Source organism: Alosa pseudoharengus, unplaced genomic scaffold (genome assembly GCF_046254945.1).
Source record: "Alosa pseudoharengus isolate Yale_2024_CS ecotype anadromous, Long Island Sound unplaced genomic scaffold, YU_APseudo_1.1 YU_APseudo_1.1_scf_2, whole genome shotgun sequence".
In the NCBI taxonomy this organism is placed as follows: Eukaryota; Metazoa; Chordata; class Actinopteri; order Clupeiformes; family Clupeidae; genus Alosa; species Alosa pseudoharengus.
In genome coordinates, this window is record NW_027468663.1 from 20,342,862 (window position 1) to 20,363,607 (window position 20,746).

At 40.3% G+C, this 20,746-nt stretch overlaps 2 protein-coding genes across 6 annotated transcripts in view; one reads left to right on the forward strand and one right to left on the reverse strand.

Moving 5' to 3' along the window:
• Window positions 1–339: 339 nt before the first annotated feature.
• On the reverse strand, window positions 340–13,741 carry LOC143134036 (G-protein coupled receptor 55). 2 transcript variants are annotated; one of them, XM_076294095.1, is made up of 7 exons: window positions 13,674–13,741; window positions 13,009–13,058; window positions 7,639–12,414; window positions 7,019–7,093; window positions 1,690–1,817; window positions 1,251–1,434; window positions 340–963 (listed from the first exon to the last, which is right to left on the reverse strand). In XM_076294095.1, exon 3 carries the CDS (start codon window positions 12,381–12,383, stop codon window positions 11,448–11,450), a length of 936 nt encoding a protein of 311 aa, XP_076150210.1. In that variant the 5' UTR covers window positions 12,384–12,414; window positions 13,009–13,058; window positions 13,674–13,741; the 3' UTR covers window positions 340–963; window positions 1,251–1,434; window positions 1,690–1,817; window positions 7,019–7,093; window positions 7,639–11,447. The 2 variants fall into 2 exon arrangements, with proteins under 2 accessions (XP_076150210.1, XP_076150211.1); XM_076294096.1 differs by having other exon boundaries at window positions 13,009–13,145; window positions 13,674–13,721.
• A 2,420-nt stretch (window positions 13,742–16,161) lies between these two features.
• The window catches only part of gigyf2 (GRB10 interacting GYF protein 2), a 35,449-nt gene continuing 30,864 nt past the window's right edge, over window positions 16,162–20,746 (forward strand). For all 4 annotated transcript variants that reach the window (XM_076294097.1, XM_076294098.1, XM_076294100.1 and 1 more), the window contains exons 1-5: window positions 16,162–16,227; window positions 19,215–19,267; window positions 19,388–19,529; window positions 19,616–19,711; window positions 19,894–20,002. In XM_076294097.1, the coding sequence (XP_076150212.1) occupies window positions 19,230–19,267; window positions 19,388–19,529; window positions 19,616–19,711; window positions 19,894–20,002 (385 nt within the window). In that variant the 5' untranslated portion in view covers window positions 16,162–16,227; window positions 19,215–19,229. The remainder of the gene's footprint in view (window positions 16,228–19,214; window positions 19,268–19,387; window positions 19,530–19,615; window positions 19,712–19,893; window positions 20,003–20,746) is intronic.

Genomic DNA, 20,746 nt, shown 5'->3' on the forward strand with positions numbered 1-20,746 from the left:
TAAATTAAACACTTCTGTAAGTGTTAGAAGTTACAACACTAACAAGGTGTTACCATTTTACACTGAGAGAGTTAGACAGAAACACCAGGTTGGAGTATTTTTAACACCAGAGGACTGTTAATTCCTTCTTGAAAACAACTCCAAAAGTGTTGCTATTTAACTTAAGCCCAGTGTTAAACTGACACTAGTATAGTGATGATTGCATGTATATTATTACTTTATTGCCAAATAATGCTTCTTGTTTTAATCTCTAGAAGAGTAAAGGAGGTGTTGTATACAGTTATATACAGTAGGTTTTAGAATTGCTGTTAAACTGAATAAAAAAACATTCAGATGCACTTAATGTAAAAATGTACTACATTTATTTATTAAACAGCAAAACATTCTTCAGTTCATTACAAAATGCAAGAGTCAGGCACTATATAAAACGACAAATCACAGCTGTATGATATCTAAAGTTCAAACGGTTTGTAATGCTGCAAATCATCTTTTTTAACAATATAAAAATGATGAAATGAAGTTCTTTAAACCTCAAAAGCGTAAAGATGCTCGACATAAACAGTCTCCATATCCATCAGAATAAACGGTCTCCATATCTATCAGAATAAAATGTATGTTTTTGTAGAATTATTGGCACCAGTTATTGCCATGCAGTGTCCCATAAACGTAACACCTATACATCATTCATCAACTTTGCTCGCAATGTCTTTACTTTTGGGCTCTCTTTGGTGGTCTGCAGGAATGTAAAAAAGTTGCGAAGAGATTTGTTGCAACTCAAACTGAAAACAAAATGAACCTTGAAAAGCTTGTCGAATGCTGCCAGAGAGGTGTTTCCTTGGCATGGAATGGCTATTCCATGGCTATGTAGAAGTTGTTGATGGCTCGCTTGGAGGTTCCCGAAGCTAGCAGATATGGCTGCCGATGTTCATCTTCATTCAAGTGCTCATCAAGACTCTGGCATGACTGGAGGAAACATAAGAGAAAGGATTATAATCGAGTCCTCATCTTTCTACCAGATGACAGGTGACAGGATGTGCATCAGCAGGAGTAAAGTGGATATATCACTGTCCCAGCCTGGGTTAGGATGGGGTTTGGAGGAGAGTCATAAAATAACTATTTAATTATTCAGATTGAACAGTCATGCATAAAAAAGGTATTTTGACAACTTAACTTCAAATAATATCCAGAAATACCGGTCATTTCCTAAAATGGCAACTAAAATGTTAAACTCCATTACTCCATACAATTACCTTGTAAGTTGTCTACAGACAAGTCCATTTGTCCCTGGCAGACTGCAATAGGTGTTGCAGCAATGGTGTTGGTAGCTTGTAGTGCAGGTCTTTCTTTTATCAGCTTGGGTTTGTATGAGGGCCATCTTTCCAGATGTCTTGCAGATGTTTCAGATCCAACGAGAAGGCTGAAGTCTTGAAGAACCTGAAACATTAAAGAACACACAGTACAACTTAGAATGGGGCGAAAAGCAGAACACTGTTGAAATTGACAACCTTGTCAGCAATTACACACACACACACATCCGTTAGGCTAGATTAAATCTCAGGGATAGGCGACTCTAGCAAAGAGGGAAAATGCAACACATTCATGTACATTTGCAAAAATAAACAAAAGCTCCACAATTTCTTCTGTGCCTTTGCAAGGCAACTGTATAAAACCCCAAACCAAGCAAAATACCTTTATCAGAATCATGGATGACTAAGCACATGTCCTTGGTAACCAGCTCTGGAAACACATCAGCATCCACTTCCGTTCCTCAGTCACTGTCAAGGGTTTGTCTTCATTTATGGAGAACTTTGCCCAGACTACAAGATAAATAAATAAATATATTAGTATTATCCAAAATATACTGTGGTAGAGCACATACTACATAGAAATCAGCATTGACATTTCTCTGCCCAACTCCAATATTGTTTGCCTAGAAGCATTTAACAACAAACACTATCAATTTAAAAAAGTAAATGTTAGTACACATATAAATACCATACGATGCAAATCATTTTGTGATTCAATGGAACACTAATGTGAAAATGTTCATTTGTGTATTCAGTATTAATGTAATGCTGAAGCTAGCGTAGGCTAGTGACTGCTGTGAATAGGGCAGCTGGCAACTAGGGAAAGACCTTGTGACAGCACGGAAAGACGGCTGACAGGAGGGAATAGACCCTGCCGGGGCTACAATGGGTTAGCAGCTCATTGTGGCAGTAGCCCAGGCTTCACTAAGCTATGGGCTGCACCCTACTAAGCTACAGTACGACATAATGAAAAAATACCCCTAGAGTCAGCGAGAGCAGGGGCGGAAGATGACTCACTTGTGATAGACATGGTTACTGACCCTGGAACGAATTTGATTACGAGTAAGGAAAACATGTTTGTGGAAGCCACTAGTTCAGAGAAAACTGAGAAAAAGCTGCAGATGTGTGTGTGTGGTTGGCAGAAGGTTACAAGTCTAAAGGGCCTGAAAATTCATCAAGGGAAAAAGAAGTGCTTGGTAGAGGGAACACAGGGTCCCCGCATTGATAGCTATTTCTTAAGAAGTGCATCAAGTCAGTCGGTTGAAGTCCAGCGACAGGAAGAAACCCACAGTTCGCAGGACATCAGTACCCCTGTGGTTGAGGTAAGTTCTAGCACTGAGGCAGAGAGAGAGGCCAGTCAGCCAAGGAGGGAGAAGATTAATGGTCATAGGCCTGGGGTTAGATGGCCAGGCGCAGCAGAATGTAGAATGTGGGAAGATGTTAATAGTGATTTGGTCAGTATCCTGGGTCAGCTCAAGGGGACGGCTGAAAGCAAATTAGAGAAAATGGGAGACATTATTTATAGCTATGGTAAGGAAAGATTTGGGACTATTGAGAGAAGGACAAAACGGCTACATGAGGTAGTTAAATCTAGGCGCCAGCAGGAGATAGATAAACTTATCAAGGAGAGGAGGCAGCTTAAGAAGCAGTGGAGAAAAGCTACAGATGATGAGAAGGAAGGTATTGACTGTCTACAGGCAGATGTGAGGGAGCGGTTAGTAGTGCTAAGAAGAGCTGAAAATATTAGGAAAAATAGGAAGAAGAAATCACGAGCCCGACTAGCATTCTATAAAGACCCATTTAAGTTTGTTAAGTCTTTATTCGTAATGCAGAAGAGTGGTAGTCTTTTGGAACCTAAGCAGAAGCTTGAGGAGTATTTAGAGGGAGTGCACAAAGATAGGGAGAGGTTCAGGGAGATGGTACTTCCTGCTGATATCCCACCTATTGGTGAATTAAGTAGCCAATGCGACGATAGTCCACCAAGGTGGAAAGAGGTGCAAGAAGTAATAAAACGTGCAAGGGCCTCTTCAGCCCCAGGACCTAATGGAGTGCCCTACCGGTTGTATAAGAGTGCACCAGATGCTTTAAGATTTTTATGGCAATTAATGAAGATAGTTTGGAAAAAGCAGAGTATTCCCAAGGCTTGGCGGAGGGCTGGGGGAATATTTATTCCCAAAGAAAAGGACGCAGTGGAGATTAATCAATTTAGGCCAGTTAGTCTACTGAATGTTGAAGGGAAGGTTTTCTTTAGTGTGGTGGCACGGAGACTGACAAATTACCTTGAAAGGAATAAACTAATTGATACCACGGTGCAAAAAGCTGGAATTCCTGGCTTCTCCGGGTGCTTAGAGCATACCAGCATGATTTGGCACCAAATTCAATTAGCAAAGCGTGAGAAGAGAGACCTGCACGTTGTGTTCTTTAATTTGGCTAATGCTTTTGGGTCTGTGCCGCATAGTCTGTTGTGGGAGGCCTTTGATTATTTCAGAATCCCAGGTAGCATTAAAAGCCTAGTAAAAGCATACTTTCTGGATATTCAATTATGTTTTACTACAGCTGATTACACCACAGGTTGGCAACAACTTGAGATAGGAATCATGGCCGGATGTACCATCTCCCCACTTGCTTTTACAATGGCAATGGAGGTCATTATTAGGGCCTCAAAATGGGTAGTGGGCGGGGAGAAGTTGCAGGGAGGGCCACGCCTCCCCCCGATTCGGGCTTTCATGGACGACATGACAACCTTGACGACAACCGTTCCATGCACCAACAGGTTGCTGGGTAAGTTAAATAGTAATCTGCAATGGGCCAGAATGAAGGTGAAACCAAGTAAGTCTAGGAGTCTCTCAATTATTAAAGGGAAGGTAACAGATAAGAAGTTTGCTATATATAAGGAGGTGATTCCCACAGTTCTGGAGAAACCAGTGAAGAGCCTGGGAAGGTGGTATGATGCAAGCCTTAGTGATAAATCACAGGTTGAAGACTTGAGACAGGTCACTAGGCAAGGTATTGCAAAAATTGACAAGTCGGGGCTGCCAGGTAAGCTCAAGCTGTGGTGTTTGCAGTTTGGTTTGTTGCCTCGGCTAATGTGGCCATTGACAGTTTATGAAGTTCCTCTGTCAAAGGTAGAGAGGTTGGAAAAAATGATCAACTCCTTTGTCAGAAAATGGCTCGGAGTCCCACGCTGCTTAAGCAGTGTAGCCTTGTATGGGAAGGGTATTGTAGAGTTGCCAATATCTAGTCTGACAGAGGAATTTAAGTGTGCTAAGGCTAGATTGGAATTGACTCTTACTCAGTCCAAGGACCCAGTGGTGAGGAAAGTTGCACCCTCAGTTAATGCAGGGAGGAAGTGGAACCCAGAGCAGGCAGTTAAATAAACTCAATCAGCATTGAAGCATAGAGATATAATGGGCCATGTGCAGCACGGGCGGGGGGGTCTAGGGGTGGGTGCAAGTAAACCCTTGTGGAGTAAGGCTTCTGCAGGAGAAAAGAGGAAAATGGTAGTGGAGGAAATGCATAGACAGGAGGAGGCTGTAAGATGTACTAAGGCAGTGTCGCAGGCAAAACAAGGGCAGTGGGTGAACTGGGAAGGGGTGGAAAAAAGACAGATTAAATGGAAAGATCTATGGGGCATGGAAGCTAGTAAGATCAGATTTATGTTAGGTGCTACATATGATGTGCTCCCATCTCCCAAGAATTTAAGTCAATGGTTTGGTGAGGATGATAAATGCATACTTTGCTCGTGTGTGGGCAGTCTCCACCATATCCTATCAGGATGCAAAGTAAGTCTCACCCAGGGGCGGTATAAGTGGCGTCATAACCAGGTATTGAAATGTGTGGCAGCGGCAATAGAGGATAAAAGAAGAGAAGTCAATTCATTAGCAGCTAGTAAAGGGGTAAGGCAAATTAACTTTGTACGTCAGGGGGATAAACCTTGTTCCGCGAAGGCCAGGTGCAAAACCGGCCAGTTGAAAAATGGGGCGGGCTGGGAAATGAAGGTTGATCTTGGCCAGCAGATGGCGGTACCTCCACATATAGTGAGTACTAAGCTACGTCCTGACGTAATTCTATGGTCGGATTCAGAGAAGATAGTTTACTTCATTGAACTCACTGTTCCTTGGGAAGACAGAGTGGAAGTGGCCAATGAGCTGAAGAGAGCTAAATATACTGAAATAGCAGAGGAGGCAGCTAAGCGAGGTTGGAGTGCACGATTAAGGCCTATTGAAATCGGTGCACGTGGGTTTGTGGCCAGATCTGCTATTGGCTTGCTGTCTGAATTGGGCATTTGTGGTCGAAGTCTAAGGCAGGTGGTTAGTAACATGTCCTTAGCAGCAGAACGGGCAAGCGAATGGTTGTGGGTAAGGAGAAGTTACCCTTCCTGGGGCGCAAGCTAAGGTAGGCTAACTGGCTCATTAGTTTTGGTCGTGGGTAAGGAGAAGTTACCCTTCCTGGGGCGCAAGCTAAGGTAAGCTAACTGGCTCATTTGTTATGGTGGTGGGTAAGGAGAAGTTACCCTTCCTGGGGCGCAAGCTAAGGTAAGCTAACTGGCTCATTTGTTTTGTGCTTGTGATGGACTGTGCCTAGGTTGATGGTACTTGGCTAAGGTTCTTTATGGTTTATGGTTCAGTCCACATCAACGGGACGGACCGACCTAGCCAACTTAAACCATGCCTAGGTTGGTTAAGGGTATTTGGATGCTTGTTGTGGTAATATGGGGCAGCATGGGGCGTAAGCTAACTGCTAACTGCTGGCTAATTTGTTTTGTGTTTGGGATGGGGCCTAAGATAATGGGCTAAGCTAACTGGCTAATTTGTTTTGTGTTTGTGATGGGCTGTGCCTAGGGTGATGGTACTTGGCAAAGGTTCTTTATGGTTTATGGTTCAATCCATATCAACGGGACGGACCGACCTAGCCAACTTAGACCATGCCTGGGCTGGTTAAGAGTATTTTGAGTATTGGATATTTCAATGTGGTAATATGGTGGTAGCATGGAGGGGAGTGTCTCCAGGACGCTGGTTTCACTGTTAAGCCTTCATGAGGTGTCGTGGGCCTAACTTAACGAAACATCGGTGAATGAGGGTGCCCACTTGATAACCCCAATGACATGCCGCATACTATATAGGCTACTGCTGTTGGATAGGCCATTTGCATTGTGCTTGTGACCATTTGTTGGCGGATTTGTGGGTAGTGTGCTTTTTAAAGTTAAACTTGAGCAGGGGCTTCTGAATGTGTTTTTACCTTGGATTTTGGCACAAGGGATTTTAACATCTAATCCTGTGTATTAATGTAATGCTTTGAATAGATCCCAAACATAAAAATGAATGGACGTCGTTGTCGTTCTTTCCGCATGGATGGATGGATTCCTCATAAAGTTACATTTATGAACAAACAGACTGCGAAATTGGGAAATGAAAAACGGCTGTCTTTTCCCCCTTTTAAGGAGCTGTGCAGACACTCGCTCACATTCTGTTTTTGTAGAGACAGTCGTGAAACGTAGCCTACTATGCTGCACATCTAGGACAGTAACGTTAGATAATTTCAGCTAACATCACCCCCTTCAGTCAACCATTTCACTTTAAATCATGTTGTCACCTCGTAGTCGTACGATAACGTTTGCCTACCTGAGGCTTACTCGCTAGTAGGCTAGCATGGTACTATCAGAGAATGTCTAATAAACAAACGGGCTCTGGTAACGTTACTATCAAACTTACCCCATGATAAACATTATCCAAGCATGGCTCACATATCCTGACAATCATCGCATCCACTTCTAGGTAATGTTACATCTGTTGATGGAAAAGGCAAACAATTTCAAATTCTTCATTTTAGGTAACTTTGTTCGCTAGCTAAATTATCTATCTTAGCTACTAGCAACTATGTCGGTAACCTTGACGTTAGCTGACTGACCACGTGAATGTCATTTCAATGAATGCATGTAACTGGTTAGCTAACGTTAACGTTACCTAGTTTAGCACACCATAACGTTACAGCTAATAACGTTAGCAGCCTGTAAGCTTAACCAACAAGGATGGTGATGTAGATGTATTAGATTAAACGTAGGTAGACATCGCAAAATCAAATAAATAAATAAAACATGGACAACACATTACACCACACTAAGTTAAACACACATAATGTAATTTAGTGTTATCAGCTAAAAGTTTGGACAATGTCTCACTCAATGCTAAGGTAGCTATACAGTACGTTGACAATGGGCGGGAAAGCAACTCAAAGTCTACAGTTTCATAACGAAGGTCTGAGAGTGCAACACAACGGCTAATATACATATTTTATCAACGAATGCCAAAAATAGATTAATTTAATAACTTACCACACAGAATTGTCCACAGCTTGAAGAGAAGTCTGCTATCCTGCAGGGGGGTTTGAGAAATGGCGGACTGCGCTGGAAGTTTGAGCAATTTGCAAAATATCCCGGATGGAACTTGTTACACCCAATTGGTGTTTATTAATCGGAACGCCGCAAATTAACACTGGCTTTTGTATCATATCTACACCAAAAGTGTTGAGAGTTTAACATCTATCACTGCAACAGTGTTTATTTGTCATTACACCAGAAATATAACACCCGTGAATTTGCTGTGTACATTCTTAATAGGCCTACATTTACACCTATTTTTGCATACAAATTATTGAACACAGCACATTACTTTTCGTCATCTTTTCCCGATTAGATACCATACATCTTTAGATTCCCTATACCTCGCCTATCAATTTTCTTCACAGCCTTCCACACACCACCCTAACACCTATTTTCGTGGAACGGATGTACAGGACTGAGCCGCGGTCATATTTTGTACCGCTATGCGGTATATCTAGTTTTTTGTAGTCCTCCTCTAGCCTGATGTAGCCAAACTTAATTCTATTCAGAATTTCCCGACCTCAAATTTTGTTGCTGGGGTTAAATTCAGGTCAGCTTTCAGGCTAGTCACTAGACAGTCTGATGGTTTCCTTGGAAAAGCGAACTTCCTTGGCTGTGAAGTAGGCTAGTAGCGGAGGGCACATGGCAACCTGCACAAGAAGTCTGAGCCAGTAGCCTACTCTATACAACCACAATTATTAGAGCTACATAGATACATAGATCAGAACTATGAAGAGCAATTAGTCAAAAATAGAATAGACTATTCCTTTAAGTTTACATGTTAAGCTAACATGCACATTGGTGTTTAATTGATTATGTGAATGAAAACGGATGAATGAAGTATGGGCAATCAGAGATTAAAACCCTGTACACGTTGCCCTGGGTGAAGTTAAATACATTCTCCCACAGGAGGGCGCAGTCACACAGCTGCTGTGCCGATGCTCTGTCTATAGTCTAGTGGGAATATTTCCTCAAGTTTACAGACTCTGATGTCCTCAAACCATGTAGCCAGCATGTCGGGGGAGCACTGAGAACCTAACTTTCTGACACCTTCAAATGATGGTTAATGCAATTTGAAAATGAGCCAGAAAAACAACTGGTCTACTCAAACAGGGGAGAAATAAGATGGTGGCAAGCTCAGACAGGGGACAGCTGAATCAGTATGGAGCATCTACACTGATATAAATGTAGGATTAAAACATTTGATAGAATACTAGTGAATTCAACCCATACAATATTTTACTCAAAACAAATCAGTGATCAGTAGTATATCAGTGATCTACAACAAAGATCTGTACAAAGTATACTTGATTGTTAAGATGATCGTTCCTATTGCAAATGTACAGTACCGCTATATATATCTGTAAATGTGTCTGATCTGTGATTAGCTGGATGGTGTCAGTGTTGTAGCCTTTCCTGTTCCTTACGTCTGCTGTAGCCTGAGTTAGATGTGGACTGCTGAGTGGGCTTATGGGAGCTCTGTCCGGAGCGCAGAGGAGCACTGTCCCTTACTCCGTCAAGCTTCTTCGACCCTGAATGAGGACCGTCAGTCACTGTGGAACAATACACACACACACACACACACACACACACACACACACACACACACACACACACACACACACACACACACACATATACATATACACACACACAGACACAGAGACAAGCACAATGGCAGTGCATACAAACTTGTAAAAACATATGCACACTGGTACCCACACAAACCAGTGTTGTAGTCGAGTCACTAAACCTTGAGTCAGAGTCCAGTCTCGAGTCCCTAATGTTCGAGTCAGAGTCAAGTCCAAGTCATTTTTAAAAAATCTGTGTCAAGTCCAAGTTGAGTCTAACAAGAAAAAAAAAACTTTAAACAAAGAAAACAAGACCCGCCAGTCATAGCTACAAACTCACAGTCACCTCACAGCAATCTTCAAGCTGATGCTATGCATTGCACAGAACTCTCAACCCAATTTACATTTCACCCATGAGCCCACTTCAGTAGAGAAGAACACTCATTAGATTCATACCCCCATTTGGTCCTGGGATATACCTTATCAGGTACTAGTGGCAAAATATATCTGAATCGGTATTATGAGTCCGAATGCAGTCAATGCTCGAGTCCGAGTCCATGTCCGAGTCATTGGTGCCTCAAGTCCGAGTCAAATCAGGCACACACACAACCACGCAAACGCACACACACACACACACACACACGGACAAACACATTCACTTACTTTACTTTACTCTTAGTAAAGTTGTGCAAAAAGTTTGTGACCTTGTAGAGATGATGATGAGTAGGCTATAGCTTTAGGACACATATATTTTTACACAATTTAAACATTTTGTGAAATCTACTTGTAAACAAAAATGTGAGTTTCAACAACCAACATCCAAGTGAAACCATAAGACTTGCCGTGTGGACTTGCAGAATTAGGAGATGAAAACAAATTCATAAGCGTGCATCAAGTAGTCAGCTTAGTTTCTCAGAATTCTGACTTAGTAGGCTATCTCAGAATTTCAATTTAATGGATGATTTTCTGTTCTGATACTGCTCCATTGGCAAGTGTTTTCGTTAAAAATATATATAAATATTTCTATTTAGTTTTTTTCAGTGAGACTCAGATAATTCAACAAACATTATTTTTTGTAATTCTTCTTAGCTTTACAGGGGCACTGATAATTGTATGGCACCATAAATGTGTTGCCCATTGCTTACATATCATTCTGATTCAGAAACATACAGAGACCTGATCTTGCCAGCTGCAGTAGAGAGTCAGGAAACAACCCAGTTCAACTATGAGAAATATAACTCAAAAAGCAAGAAGAGGTTTTGATACCTGCACACCTCTGGTTTCGAACACGCTTCAAAACTGTGCATGTGGTTTTCAGTGCCTTTTAGCTTGATGGGGTAGCAGCCCACTCACTGACAGATATGTAACTCATGCATAAGGCTATCTGGGAAAGCCCTTATTACCATAGCTTCCCTGTTGTTTCTATTTGTTGAGCACATTTTATAAATTAAAAGTAATGTTCTCAAAACTATAGTTTATAAAACTATAAAACTATATATTTTTAAGACACCACACCATTTAGTCAATTTTTCAAAACAATCACACATTTGTCATTCTTTTGTCTCAAATCGCAAATGTTTTTTCTGTGTACAATGGAGTTCTTGAACTAACATTTTTCAAATAAAAAGTTAACCTATTATTTTGTAAGACGACCATTACTGAAGATGTCAGTCCAATCTGAGATGGCAGAAGAGATTTGATGTTTAAGAAAACTGAAAAGGTAAGAGTCAGACAAAATAGTAATATAAATGTATGAGGGTTGTAAAAATTATATAGATAAATAAATGAAATGGTAAACCCACGGTGAATTCTAGCTTTAAAAAATATAAACTAATGTTTATGAATATGTGAACAAGATGACTAGTGATGCATTTGACATTTGTCTTGTACATTTCTGAAATACTGCATATTGAAATACAAATAACAATGAATAATGCTTAATGTTAGTCATAATGACCCTCTTGTGACAGTTTAAACACTTAACTATTAAGATTTGTTAATTTGAATATGTGATGAATACAACAAATATGTTTAAATTACACCATAATCACTGGTCTACCTCTTCGGACACAGATATTCTTTTCCCCTTTTAGTCTTATCTCTCTTGATGTAGCTACATGTATGTGGTCTTTTAAAACAGAGGAAAAAAGAATACAAAAGGTGCTTTGATAGTAAATTCACAATATCACACTACACTTCTGATGTGCTTATAGTCCTCCTATGGCTTATAGATCGCCTGATGGTGTCCCTGGAAGAGCGAACTTCCTTGACAATGAAGTAATAGCAGAGGGCATCCAGGCAGCAGGTCACATTGGCCAAGCACATGGCAACCTGCACAAACAGCGCAATACTTGTCTTTGACTGGCAGGCTGTGATCATTCTTTGGCGCACAAGAAACTGCAGGAAGACTCCCAGGTGATATGGGGTGAAGGGCACCAGAAAGGCACACAGGCTGCTATACATGATCCGCTCGCCGGAATGACCCTTAACGCTCTGTCTTTGTGACTGCTTGAGTGTATGGATGCTCTTTATAGAGCACACCACCACCACAGCTGCTGGGAGCAGAAAGCCAAACACTTCCACACAGCCTATGAGAGCAGGCTTCCAGCCTGCGTCGGAAAAGCCATGGAAACAGCGAAAGGGTTCGTCCGAGTTGTTATGGAAGCTGTAGACAGGTGATGTGGCCCCCAGCGCAAGACACCAGATGACTACACAGATAATGATGGCAGCCCTTGGCGACCGAAACTCCTTTGCACGGAATGGGTGCTGAATGGCAACGTAGCGATCCAGAGCAATGCAGGTGATGTTATAGATGCTCCCATACATCCCCACAAAATACATGCTCTCCAAAAAGGAACAGAACAGCTTCCTATTGGCGTCCCATTTGTTATTTATGGCATGCATTTTGAACGGCAACAGGAGGAGCAGAAGAAGGTCCATCAGAGCCAAGTTGGTCATGTAAATGGTGGATTCATTCCATTTTCGAAGAACAACACAGAAGACTACCAGTGCAAGGGTGTTCAGGACCATCCCGAACACAAAGGTGGGCACATATATGACTAACTGCACAGAGTGCATCAGCTCTTCGACACGGTCCATTGAGCAGTCCGTTGAGTTGTCCGTCATTATGGACTTGGACGGTCTTTACCACTGCACACTAAGTAAAATAAAAATATTGATAAATATTAGTTCTTCAAATATGAATACAATCATATAAATTAAATGTCTTCCCAAACAATGTGTTTTTCTGTTTCAGGGTTTTGAATCAAGCTGTTTATACTCTGAAACTTATAGCATTTATAATAATAATAATAGTAATAGTAATAATAATAATGATACAAATAATAAAAACTCTGATATTGAGGCCATGGGTAAAGTGTTTTTTAATGTCATTATTTGGAATGAATTAGCCTACTTACAGTTTTTATTAGTTCAATCAATTAAAGACAAGTGTGAAAATTCATTGCACAAATGCACAAAAATGTAAGGCAGTCAATTGACCACTCAACAACATGTAACTGAATTGACATAAACTGACATTAATAGCATATCACATCAATCAGATGACAATGCATGGCAAATTCACAGTAACATCCACATCTAATACAACACAAACTTTAGTATTACACTATGCAATGGTGAGATACCAATATCTTTGTACAATATAATATATAATAAATACAAGTCAGTTTCCAGAATTTTACATGTCAACATTATACACGATGACTTAATTCTAATAAACTTAATTTACCTGCAGATGGTCCGGGTTTTCAACAATCACAGATTGACACAGCAGTGGTTCTAAACAGACGTGGTTGTTAGATAATTACAGGAATGCATGTGAATCTCTTCGATCACTGATTTAGTCTCATTATCTTCCCACACGCTCTGTGTGCGTAAACATGCACAAGATGGCACACGGATGAGTCATGCAGGCATACTGCTTAACCTCAACCACCTCCTTCCCTTTCTCTGTCGTGTGGGTAGGTGTGTGCATGTGAGTGTCAGAATAAACATTAACTTACAATGAAACACTAAACAAATCAATGACAATCTTAAAGATACTGTATTGTGAGAGCAGTGACACCATGTAAAATGTAGACATATAAGACTCAAAAATGCATTTGCAATGTACTTATCTTTTTTGATATAAATTTCTCAACATTTGTTATTATTACTAATTTGCTTAACAACTTGTTTTAAAAAAACTGTTTACTGTTAATTACTAAAATTGTAACTATTGTAACATGCATATTCTGTAAGTCAGTTACAGAACTGGACAAGACTAGACAAAAGCATCTGCTAAATACCATAACCATAACAATAACCATAACATTTAAATCCTATAGCTTAATTAATGCAACACCACCACAGTATGAAACTGTGTGGCTGTTAAAAGCATATTGGGTAAGTTACCTTGGAGGTTCTAACACACCTTGCTGCTGTAGCCTACTGTATGTAAAGCTCATTTGTTTAAAATGAACCTCTTCTGCTTCAAAAGCGCAAAAGCTCTTTCACCACTTCCTTCTTCCGTTGTCTGGTATTTTTTTTTCTTTGTCTGGCTACAATCTGGTTTTCCTAAATTTGTGCCAGTGTTATATACTCCTTTATGATGCAGTCCAATAATAATAATTTCTATCATAAGAGGTAAGGCCTATTGTAAAGATGCATGAATTCATTATCATAAGATGAACAGAAATGGAGAAGATGCTATAATGAAAACTGTAATTATACGCTGTAATTGCATCATTAGCCCACATATAAATTGTAAATTAGTATGACACTATAATAGCATAGTCATGTTACTTTCTCTGAACAAGAAGAGGTTGCGTGACAAACATGTCTGAGAACAAGACTGGTTTTCACGTGGTTTTCCCTTGTGGTTTTCAGCCAGAAAGTGCTGTGAAATCAGCTGCCAAATCATATGAGAACAAACTTCAGTTGGCTACAGTAAGGAACCTCTTATAGTAGGCACACAGTACATTTGAATACTATTTTTATTTATCCATATGTGACCATTAATCTTTTTATATTAATTGTTTTCTCTAAGGCCATTATGGACTACCCCAATGTGCTTGTAATCCTCTCTGAATTTCCCTACTAGTGATTTTCAAAACTTTCAAAGTGGTTTGAATGACTGGTAATTTGCTGATGCTAGCTAAAGGCAAACTGCCATAGACTATCTAGTCAAAGGGACATGTGCACCAAATCTTTGTCATGCTCACCCGATAATTTCTCTTGTGCACCAAAAATGTTGTCATTCTCACATAGGGGCACTACAGACTTTCTTGTGTGCACAACAAACTTAAACAAGTACTGCCCCTGTCCCCATACATGGCCATCATTATCACGTTTTTCCCCAAGATGCACATTGTTTATATCTAAAAATGTGTTGTCTAGTATAGGCTAATCTACTGTATCTAACAAATAGGCTATTCTCCATAGCTATGCTTCACACTTTAGGGTGACCAGACAACAACACCAACTACATATTGCGTTTGTAAGGCGCTTTATCAAGGCACCCAAAGCGGTTTACAGTTATGGGGGAACCTCACTTACGACCAGCACCACTGTTTAACTGGGACAGTTCCTGTTTTTTGTGGCCCGCGCTTACGAAAAGGAATCTAAAAATAAAATAAAGATAAAATAGTAAAAGGACAATCTTATAGGACTACTATAGATATTATAGGAATCTTATAGTATTTTGGGACACACTGTCGGCTAATACAGTAGGAACGCTGTATAAGGAATCTATTGGTTTTACAAAACATAGAAGTAGGCTATACCTTAGAACTGGGCTACTATAGAAATCTTATAGTATTACTATAGTTCTTTTTAGTAACTGTCCTGGTCAAAATACATGTAAACCAGTTCTTAGATGAACAAGATATTTTAATGATATTGACAGCCCAACTGGAAATGTACACGATTTTCATCTCAGAAATCTGCTCACAGCAAATTGCTTGGTTGTTGCACTTTTTAAATTGTGTGGGGTAGTGTAAGCCTATTTTTTGCCTGCAAGATACCCATTTAACATGTTCAATATTGTCCTATAATTACACATACAATACCCCTATGTTTGTTCTTTTCTCTCTCAGTAGCATTGCCCAGTCCAGATGATCTACCACTTAATTTGCACACACACATATTAAGCTACAGTGATTTTAAAGTAGGCCTAGGTGTTGGAGACATTAGAATGTAACAGGTGTGTTCATTCTTATTACCATATTTTCTCACAGTGCTCATGAGCTGAGACCACAGTGATAGGCATATGCTCACATGGTTACCTTGATGTTTCACTTGTTATGAGTCGCTTTGGTTAAAAAGCATCCGTCAAATGTAATGTAATGGTGACTAAGCTTTTTAATTAAGAAGTTGTGTCATTTAGGCCTATGCATTGAAAAAATACCCCTATAGCCTATTTCATGAGCCTGTTTAAAAATGCATTAGGTTGCTCAAAATTCCACAGAACACCTCACTTTACCTTCAGCTGACAACCACTGGTCTAGTGTAGTCAATTCAAGAAAGGGTTGTAGGCCCAGAGCCATGGTCTAGGCCTAAAGATCTTCATGGCTCAAGTAGGCTAGGCTAGGCCTATTAAAAAACTTTTCATAATAAACCATAGAAAACCCATTCACCGTGATTGTGTTTTAGCCTGAATAATACATTGGTTGAATTAATAAACTTGACAGCTTTGAATTAATCCTAATCTAGATCGTACAGTAAATTAGGCATATAGGCTGCCTGCTACAGTATCACACATTCATCTTTTCAATTTTCAAAATGTAGAAGCTACTGAGACAGACTCATAGACAGTAAAAGATAGACTACACGAATCGCAGTAGTCAGCATATCCAGTTTCTTGCTCATCCGGGAGTTTTCTTGTCATGTGACCCTATTTCAGCCATCTTGTGGAAACGGAGAGAGAGTCAACTCGCATACAAACCCTGCGCTGTCAGTTAAAGCAGAGGTAAGACAGCGAGCCTGAAATAGATTATTTAGTTGTAAAATAACCCTTATATTTATTAAATATCTTATTTGCTGTAGTTTAGCCCCCCTCCTTTCGGTCTGCGAAGTTATTAGCTGAAGTGTTGACATCCGCATGGCTGCCTGGCCTTGAAGCGTCGGTCTTAAGTTAAATACAGTGGCCGCTATGGATTAGAGCGTGGTGGAGGTGTGCTAACAGGAAAACCTGTTGTTGCGGTAGGCTTGCTAGGCCTCACGGAGGGTTTGGGGTTAAGGATTAACTCGTGTGAAGTCACTTTACAACGCTGCTGATTTGTCTGACATAATGAGTAATTGTGAAGTGTTAGTATTCCACTGACATGTATATTTGCCGAACGTAAACACCAATCGTACATAGCTAACGTTAACGTTACAGTTGGCCATTTAAATTTAGCAGTGTCTAATTAGCTAGTTCAACGCTAGCATGAAAAGTTGTCAGCAACTAATATTGGGGTGCTAGCCTACAGCGTAGGCATTTAAACGGCTAATGATATAGCGTTAGCAGCCTAATGTTACGCTTGCACCAACATCCGCTAGCAACAACGATATGTGGCCGTTGCTAAATGTTCTACCTTAAGTTAGGTGATGTTATGGGAATATTAATTGCCAGCATCTAGTCCAGTTATAAATGGTGTGAAAACCTCTGGTATGTAACAGCACTGTTGGCTGCATAACTTCCATGTATTTACTAAATGCTAGTTTAAATGAATCAACATGAACTGTTATCTAGACCTCAACTAGCTAACGTTAGCGGATTTATTTATTTTAACGTTAGCTAACGTTAACTCCTATTAATACGTTAACAGTTAACGTTGTAGTGTAAATGCTGGACTAGTAACGTTAATCAACTGTTTATTTTCTTGGTGACGTTAAATAAATTAACTTGCCTTGCTAATTTGCCAGTTGTGGTAGTCAGTAAGCATACTGTGGTAAGTTACATTCTCTTGCTAGCTAGCCATTGCTATGGGAAGTCTGGTGACCGTAACATTAGCTGGCCATATTGGCTGGCTAACCATAACAACCCATAGTGCTGTATCCAGCATCCACCACGTTGTAATAGCCACGTTAAAGTGAAGTAGTTCAGCGTAGCTAGCAAACGTCACGTCAATGTCAGCTAGCAAAAATCTCACGGTAAATGATCCTGTTGATTCGAATAGATGAAGTGTGATCATGTATCCTGGCAACACTTCTTATCAAGATGTTTAATCTGGCAGTGTTTTTATTATTATTTAATTGCGATGCTAAGGAATTTCATGTATAGTTTATAGCAGCTAACATTAGCTCAACTCCATGACTTGACGTTAACGTTAATCCTATATGTTACTTTTACAAATGTGGCAAACCAACCATGGTAGTTAGTGGCAAGGAAGGTGAAGTTGCTTGTTTTGTTAGCCAAAGGCCGGATACCGATGTTAATGTTAACTTATTTAGAGTAACTTATGGTTATGTTAGCTAATTTTGCCTTAAAAAGTAACCAGCTGTAACGTTAGTGTTCTATAACTTGTTTCGTAGACATGCAGGTCAGTGAAGTCAACTTATCGCACAGTAACTTAGACACGACTAACTTTACCACCATTAACATTAGAAACAAACTTGCAATGTTAGTTCTTGTAGCTGAATATGTAACGTTATGTCTCATCATACACCGATGTCTGCTTTGTCGCCAGTTTTTATGTAACGTTAGCTGTCAGGTGAAAGAGCCTCTTTGCACTACCCAGCCATCAGCTGTAACCCTATGCTAGCGTCAGATAAACCCCAGCTAATGGCAGCTAATGCTGAACTGCAGGGCAGGTAATGTTAACAAAGTGTTGATTGAAATATCTTCTACTGAATACTAAGGATTCATCATTATTTTTTCGAATACCATTTTTATTTACGACTCAATTGCATCGACCGTAACTGTTGCCACATGCAGTTACCTAAGAGAGCGATATTGGTGCAAATCAGTTCAGCTATAAACTTATCAGAGAAGTCTGCATGTGGCTTCCAGTTGTCCACCCTACCTCACTGACCATGTGTTCAACATGAGGAAATTGTTTTTATTCTGCGGTTAGACTGTACCTGCATGTAAGCTAATGTTATTTGTTGGTGTAGTAAAGTCTGGGTAAAAGTCGCGTGGCTCCGACCAAAGAATGCTAGTGGCATTGGCCAGACTCAGGCGTTTAAAGGCCGTAACATATGGTGGAAGGTATTTCAGATAGCAACCAACATCGCTTTCGTTCTGTTCGTTCGTTCTACAATTACCTAATTAGCACTTCGCCACATTAAAAGTCCAACCTTTTATAAAGTATGATTTGATTCAGGCGTGTAGTTCTTTTTTTAACCTGAAACCAAACATGTAACTACATCGGAAATGAAGGTTCAGGCTTGTCATTATGTAAAAGTGTCTCAGACAGGCGAGGTAATGGGTAGTGTTTAGCAAGGGTCTCAAAGACCTCCCTTCCTAATCGGGAGGGATCTTAAAATAACTTTCAGAGTGCGTTGTAATATTCATTGGCCTTTGAGAGGGCAGCTTTGCTCCTTTCACAGAGAGTGGGAAAATCTAAGTTGTGAGATCTATGATGCCTATCAACCCTATTCATGTGAGGGCAATATTTCATGTTTTGGTCATGAGTCATGACTATAGTTGTCTTTAGAGTGTGTGATGCCTCAGATTACTGCATCTGATGTCTAAACAATTGATCATAATTAAGATTTGCTCTATGCATAATATATCCCTAAGTGGTCTTAGCATTATTGAGGTGTTTGTATTAATTACCACAGGAAAAAATGCCAATACTAAACCTACAACAAGACCATTGTCTATTAACAACCTCAAGCCCACTGCCCTAAACACCTTCAGCCTGTTGTTAATGGGATGCGTGAAACCTCTTGACTGCTCAGTCCTTGATGGCCTGAGAATTTGTGCATACGGACATTTACCATTACTCACATGTGTGTTATCTTCCACAGAATACCCTGAAAAAAATGGCAGAAACCCAGACACTTAACTTTGGACCAGAATGGTAAATAAAATCCCATGTTTCTGACATTTAGTATTTGTTGAGTTGTAGTTCAGACTGGCCTGGTATGCGTCTGGACTCGTTCACATACTCACTGTTCCTGTCCTTCCCCACTTTCTTCAGGCTCCGGGCTCTGTCTGGTGGAGGTGGTAGCAGCAACACTGTTGCTTCACCACCTCTCTCCCCTGCTTTGCCAAAGTATAAACTAGCAGACTACCGTTATGGGAGGGAAGAAATGCTAGCACTTTATGTAAAGGACAACAAGGTAAGACAATTATTAAATAAAGGTAAGGTCTGATATGTTGTGGTCCTGCATTTGTCTTTAGCTGATCAACCTCTTGCTCTTGTTAGATTCCCATAGATCTACATGACAAGGAATTTCTTCCCATTTTACAAGAGGATCCCTTACCACCATTGGCCCTTGTACCTTTTACAGAAGAGGAGCAGGTGATTTTTGTGCACCAACAAATATGCACAGCATACTATTTTTATTTACATATTAACACATATTTGTTGTTTGAAAATACGAGGACTGAAGTTTTATTTAAAGGGGAAATTCTCATAGATGCGAGAGGGAGAATTGGCTTCTTTTCAGAGTGGAATGCTGATGTCTGTCTTTGTCTCCACAGAGAAATTTCTCTATGTCTGTAAACAGTGCGGCGGTGCTTCGACTGACAGGAAGAGGTGGGGGCACTGTGGTAGGGGCGCCGAGAGGTCGAAGTTCTTCGAGGGGACGAGGTAAGCATGGTGGTTGAGTAAGTCATTTGTTTTTCCACAGATCCTGACTTAAACTTGAGCAAGTTCCATTAGGTTATGGATTACTATTACACTAACCATATCACAATCTGACCAATCTGCCAGTTGATACTTAAGTGTCGGCATTGTAGCTATCTGCCTGTGCCTATCTGTCTTAATTAAAACTAGTGCAGTGCCCGCACAAACATGCTATTCCTGTAGAAAACCTGTAGCCCAATTACATACCTGCAGGTAGGCCTGCTTTAAAAAATAGGATGATAGTCCAAAGTTGCCTGGGCTATTCAAAGTTTCAGTTTTTTTACGTCGTTTTGAATAACGACTCCATACCTGTGTTTGTTGGTGTGTTGCAAAGTCCGCAGAATTATTTTATGCAAGAAAACCGCATTCAGGGAGTCTATTGTTGAGGTAACACATAATAACTGTCCACACATCTTGCACTGGCTTAACTTTTTACCCACAGATTCAGTTCTGCCAAAGGCCCGCTTAACCTCTCTGGTAGCCTACAGTGCTTTCTTATCCAAACAACGTCAAACTTGGCACGGATGGAGTATGGTATGGAGTCGCTATTCAAAACGACTGGACTGTCTTTAGACTTTAGACACGGATGGAGTATGGTATGGAGTCGCTATTCAAAACGACTGGACTGTCTTTAGACTTTGAATAAACAAACGAAAATGTGTGTATGTGCCCTGACTAAGTTTGTGTGGCATATAAACCGCAATTTGT

Coding starts and splice junctions, on each gene's coding strand:
- LOC143134036 (XM_076294095.1), bottom strand. CDS start 12,383: ATGACGGACAACTCAACGGACTGCTCAATGGACCGTGTCGAAGAGCTG.